Below are 5,719 nucleotides of genomic sequence, written 5' to 3'. Positions count from 1 at the left end.
TATTCGGCTCGATTTATCTAATTTTTCGGTACCTCTTATATTGGCTCATTGGTCAAGATTTTGTAATCATAACGTTGCAGGATGAGACTGCTCCTAGGAGAGCACAGTGGGATAGATTCGATGCATCGAGTGATTTTAGTAATATTATGACTGTCATTGTATTTATTTTTATTGATCTTTTGATTGTTATTATCATCGTTTTTATTTATATCTTGATTGGGATCGAACTAAATAGGATTCTAATAATTACATATTTAACATACTTAAATTCACATTATAATTCATAAAGAAAAAATCCATAAAACTTAAAATCTATAATCTGTGCATAATAAAATCTAAAATATTCATAATAAAATCCTAAATTATCTGGCCAAATTCCATTCACCAAAGGGCAAGCGGAAATCATGTCCGCCTGCTTTCTGGACATCGCGATTTTAACTTCTGTTTTCCATTTGGGAGACCTTTTTGTGTTTTTGAAGCAAAAATTTGAAAAAAGAACGTACCATGCTAGTAATCGGTCCTTTTCCTTTATTCGATCTCATTCCCGACATGATTTTCGTCCTTACATGTGATTTTGAGAGAGATTACAGAGTTGAGAGATTATGAAAGAGAGAATAAGAGATTTTGAGAAATTTATTTGAAAAGGGAAATTTGTCCAATAGGGAGCGGTAAATTACGAGACTCTTATTTTTATCATAGTCATTCTCAAAGCAAACCTAGGTTGTACTAAGCATAAAAACATGAGTAAAAAAATGGTATTAGGCCTGGTAGTACCCTTTAAAAATTTAACAGAACAAACCCCAGGATAAGACCAGTAACTAGGATTCTCACGTAATTCTTATGGTACCGGTACATCACGGGTTCGATCTCACTTCTCGACTAGGTCATCTGAAGAAGAAAAAAAAACAAGCGAAAAAATGGTCTCGAGCGGTAATGGTACGTCTTTGAAATTTTGGTTGGAAACACCCCATGACGAGATTTGCCACTGAAAGTCCCACATATTCCTCGGGATATCAAGAAATCATTAGATGGATATGAGACCCTATCTAGAATGTACCAAAAAAAAACGAAACGAAAAACGGTTTGGGACACCAACGGTAAATATTTGATCGAATAGACCTCGTGACGGGATCACCAACTGGAGTGATACGTGTTCCACGAGGTATGAAATATGAGAAATGTCAACCGATGCAACTAATTATTAAAATGTTACAAATAAGGGCGAGTTGAGGTCATTACAAACATACAATCAATATATGTTAAGAAAAAAGAAAATTTACATGGAAATACCTAAGTCAAATTAAGGAATGTGATTTAGAAATTAAGAGTATATAATATATTTTTTATGATTAGAATTTATGATCTGTGGTCGAAAATTTATAAATTAGGATATACAACTATACTTTATTTGTAATATTATAAATTAGGATATACAACATATTTAAAATTAATTTTTGTAATTTGATTTAATTATAATTTTTATAATTAATAGGATTTTTTATGTAAAAGGCTATGAAAACCCTATCTCAAAGCATTTTTATTGGGATTCTGTTTTTGAAGTGATGCAAATAATTATTAAAAAAAAAAATCGTAAAGTGAGTAGAAACCTATCTCAAACCACCTAAATATGATTTCATAAGAAAAAAAACACCTAAATATGATACTATAAGAGTCTCGACCACTAAAATCCTATATATATATGGTCCAAAATTATAATAATGACAGGGAGGGGTGGGTGTTTTTAATAGTTGATGAGTCACGAATCTAAATATGAGTCTGATTTTAGTATTGCTATAGTATTACAGTTAGAGTATGTGATTTTAGGCAATTTTGTAAAATAAGGTTTATTAGAGTTGGGTAGTTTTTTTTTTTTTTTTTTTTACCTCATGCATGTTAAAACTTCTTCGTTTTTGTAAGTTGCAGCTAAGAATTTAAAATTGTCCAGCCTAATGATCTTCCTTAAAATTTCTAGTTCACATGCGTCAAAGAATTTAATGGCCACTTGAAGTATTTCAGCAAAATGATGAAGAGAACGAAATTGACATAATCTCAAGCAGTAAGAATGTATAAGATTAACAAATATAAGGTCATATAAATCAACTTATTGTCTTTATAGGGAACACTGTAAAAAGTTTGATCCTTATTACACAAAATAGTAGATAAAAAGTTTGATCTTAGCAGCTAAACTCATTATTAGACCATTGAAAAATGATTGTGATTTACTTTTTGTCAAAACAAGGATTGAAGTTTCAAACTTAGATTAATGATATTAAAACCATTTTTAACGACCTGAAAATAAAAAAATTTAAGAATTAAAATTGTTCAATGTCATATTTTATGTGGAACTACATTTTCGATTTTCGATAATCATATTTTTTTGCAACTTTCTCTCTCTAAACATTGACTTTCTCTCTCTAAACATTGACTTTCTCTCTCTTTACCAAACATTATCTAAACAATCTCAAAATAAAAAAAAAATTAAGAATCAAAGTTGCTTAGAATAATAATAATTCTTAAAATATGTCATTTTAAAAGTCGTCAAATATGATTTTAATAAAATCAATCGAAAAAATCCTTATTTTGATAAAATTGAAAACTCAATCCTCGTTTTAATAAAAAGTAAACCACAGTCCTTTATCTGAAAATTAATGAAACCACACAGAGGATTTATTTGAACTTTACCCTTATATATATTTTCATTCATTTTAAAATTTTTAAATTAAAATAAATTTTATTGTAAAAACATAAAGCCCATTTGGGCCTAAACTATAATGTCAAAATCAATTAGCCCTCTATTCCATAGGGATTGACAATCAAACCCCTTTAATTATTCAATTTTCATTAAATATTAATCCAAAACCCAATTTTCAGTTTTTGCAAAAGAAACAACAGTTCGCCATTAACATTAAAAACGAAAAAAAAAAGGTTCCAATATGCAAGGTCAACTCTTAACTCTTAATCAAGGATAGGATAGAATATGTTAAAACTAATAAATATAAAACAAGTCTTCAACTCTTAACTAATCAAGGAGTTAAGGTGTTAAAACCAATATGCAAGGTCAGCAGTCACGGATTACACTAATCTTGTTCCGACAGATAACTAGACATAGACATATAATGGCATATAGATTCCACTACTTTACATGGCTTACGACCAACAAGATATCCATCGGCAGGATGAAATTTCTTCTCACCGGGCGAGCAAAATATACAACCATGGCTGAATCCTGCAGGAAATGTTAAAACTTGAGCATTCCAACAGTCCACAAGGGTCAGTCTTCAGAGTATGGAATTTAAACTAATCCACTAACTAGAATGCAATGCAAACAGTCTCATGAATATGCTAATTATATATTGAAATCAAAATGCAGAAAAAAAGGATAATATTTGCATGCATTACTAGGATCATCACTAGGCTCAAATGTCGAACAGTAAGTGGCGCTATATTCCCGTGAAACCTTATCTTTCAACAGTTCACCAAAAAAGTATTTTGTAGGGACTTCACCACCATCAGCATTCTTGGGTTTAGCAGTGAAGCTGACATGAGCCCAACTCTCAAATCCCTTAGATCCGGGGAGAATTAAATAAGAACGTTTTGCATACAATAATTCTACCATTTCAAACTCGGCACCCTAACCAACAAGCATAAAATTAGAAAATACTGCAGCATAAGTGGTTAAAATAAATATGCAAAAAACAGCAGATGGACATGAATAAGATGCAAACCTGACTCTTTTCATAAAATTCCAAAGCTACCTTTGCAATTTCAAGTTCCAAAGACTTGTAGATTCTGTTTAATCTGTTTTGCACAAATCATGTTAAAAATTAGTATTATAGTCATAGTAATAGCTGAACAATAACTAAGAAATATATTTCTCGTGTGAAGTCATAATTCCTCTTTTTCTATACCACTTGTGAATGCAAAAGCCCATAAACAGGTGAATATTGCTAATGCCCAAGATAATAATAATATATCAAACAACATATGAGGGAGACTGGAAATCAAAATCCAGCATCGGGTGAAAATTTTCATTGCAAGTTAGAAAACTTCACCCCTCAATCCATTCGGTGTGTTGGTCCTTCTTTCCTTTGGAGGTATCTCTTCCACTTTGCACCCTTCAATTGCAAAACAAACTAAATGAAAAGCACAAACTAATAAAGAGGAAAACACCAAAACCCCACATCCCAGACATGCTAAAAGTCAAAAACGACAAGGTTGATATTAATTCATGAAACCTTTTGCAGTAATATTTCATAATGTTGTCAATCAATATTAAAACTAACCAGGATTTCATCTATTGCCAGACTATGGTATTTGATTCGCCAAGAATCCATACCCTAACAAGTATAAACTTTACCTAGAGACAGGCTTTAAGGAACAGAGCAATAAAGAAGGAAGGCAACGTCAAAGAAAACATCCAGCCATGCTAAAAATTTACAAGACATGAATTTCATAAAACCTTTAGCAGAAATCTTTCACATAGTTATCAATCAATACAAATATTATCTATCAAACAATCATTATTTGGTTTGTTATCGAATCATGGTATTACACTTGCCAAATACAACAGACAACTACTTGGTTCAATCACAGATATTGTGAGAGACCAAAATTCGAAACCCTAACAAGCAGTTGATTATAAATTATAAATTTTACCTAGAGGTACGCTCCTTCTTGACTCTCCTACGCTTGACTTGGTGAAGCTTGGAGCCTCCTCCACCCATGTCTCCTTGAGAGGCATCAGTACCTCTTTGCGCCCTTCAATTGCACAAGAAACCAAATGAAAAGCACAGATCAATGATAAACAGGAATAAGAAGAAACATTAATTTATGAAACCAAGTCAATGCTAAAATTCGAAACATGAGAAATTTTCCACAATGTTAGGAATCGGGATTTCATCTATAATGAGACAGTGGTATTTGATTTGCAAAAAATAAATTAGAAACATTACCTATAGGGACGCTTCTTCTGGATTCTCTTACGCTTGACTCTGTGACGCTCGGAGCCTCCTTGTGAGGAAGCACTGGTTCCTCTTTGCACACTTCCTTCCATCGGTCGGATCCCTAATTTCGACTTCAAGAAAACCAAAGGATTATTTATAGAGGGTTGGTTTTATAGTACTGATTATATGGAGATAGAAAGAAACGTACCATATATGAGCAGCGGGGAGATGAAGAAATAGTAGCAAGGAAGAAGATGAGCACTGTTGCTGATTCAATCGGCTCAATCGGCGGAGATGAAGGGAGATAAGATAGGGTTTTGTTTTGTCGCCTCAAATGAATCCTGTATATGAGAAAAGAAATAATTGTAAATTTATACTTTAAATTTGAAATGTCATGTTTAACCTAGGTTGGAATAGAATATATAATTTTTTTATATGTACTCTTAAATTTATAGGGGATTGGTTTTATAATAACATGGAAGGTTAGATTGGTGAATATTGTATTTATATTTAGTACTTTTTTTAAGACATAATATATCACGAGCTTTCTTAACTTGTTAAAAATACTCCCTCCATTTCAAAATAATTGTCACTTTTGATCAAATTTTTTCATTTCATATTATTTGTCAGGTTTAATTTCCAATGCAACTTTTTTCTATTTTACCCCTATTAATGAGCTTAATATTAATTACAATTTTTGCTATTTTAAGTTTTCAATGTATGGAGAGAAGTTCAATTTAATGAGAAACACAAAAAATGATTTCAAGTCCATGTTG

The 5,719-nt window shown here is 31.6% G+C and overlaps 1 protein-coding gene across 1 annotated transcript; it reads right to left on the bottom strand.

The window, feature by feature from the left end:
- Positions 1 to 2,978: 2,978 nt before the first annotated feature.
- Positions 2,979 to 5,338, bottom strand: LOC136223751 (uncharacterized). Its single transcript, XM_066011900.1, has 7 exons — positions 5,152 to 5,338; positions 4,953 to 5,074; positions 4,657 to 4,758; positions 4,053 to 4,115; positions 3,726 to 3,798; positions 3,400 to 3,631; positions 2,979 to 3,226 (listed from the first exon to the last, which is right to left on the bottom strand). The coding sequence occupies exons 1-7, from the start codon at positions 5,152 to 5,154 to the stop codon at positions 3,078 to 3,080; spliced, it is 744 nt and encodes a 247-aa protein (XP_065867972.1). The 5' UTR covers positions 5,155 to 5,338; the 3' UTR covers positions 2,979 to 3,077.
- Between the last annotated feature and the right edge of the window lie 381 nt (positions 5,339 to 5,719).

The sequence above is a fragment of the Euphorbia lathyris genome, chromosome 3, assembly GCF_963576675.1.
Source record: "Euphorbia lathyris chromosome 3, ddEupLath1.1, whole genome shotgun sequence".
Classification (NCBI taxonomy): Eukaryota; Viridiplantae; Streptophyta; class Magnoliopsida; order Malpighiales; family Euphorbiaceae; genus Euphorbia; species Euphorbia lathyris.
This window is presented reverse-complemented; position numbering and strand designations above follow the sequence as displayed.

Coding starts and splice junctions, on each gene's coding strand:
- LOC136223751 (XM_066011900.1), bottom strand. Junction 4,759..4,952: donor CAGAAGAAGCGTCCCTATAG/GTAATGTTTCTA, acceptor GTGCAATTGAAG/GGCGCAAAGAGGTACTGATG. Junction 4,116..4,656: donor AAGAAGGAGCGTACCTCTAG/GTAAAATTTATA, acceptor TTGCAATTGAAG/GGTGCAAAGTGGAAGAGATA.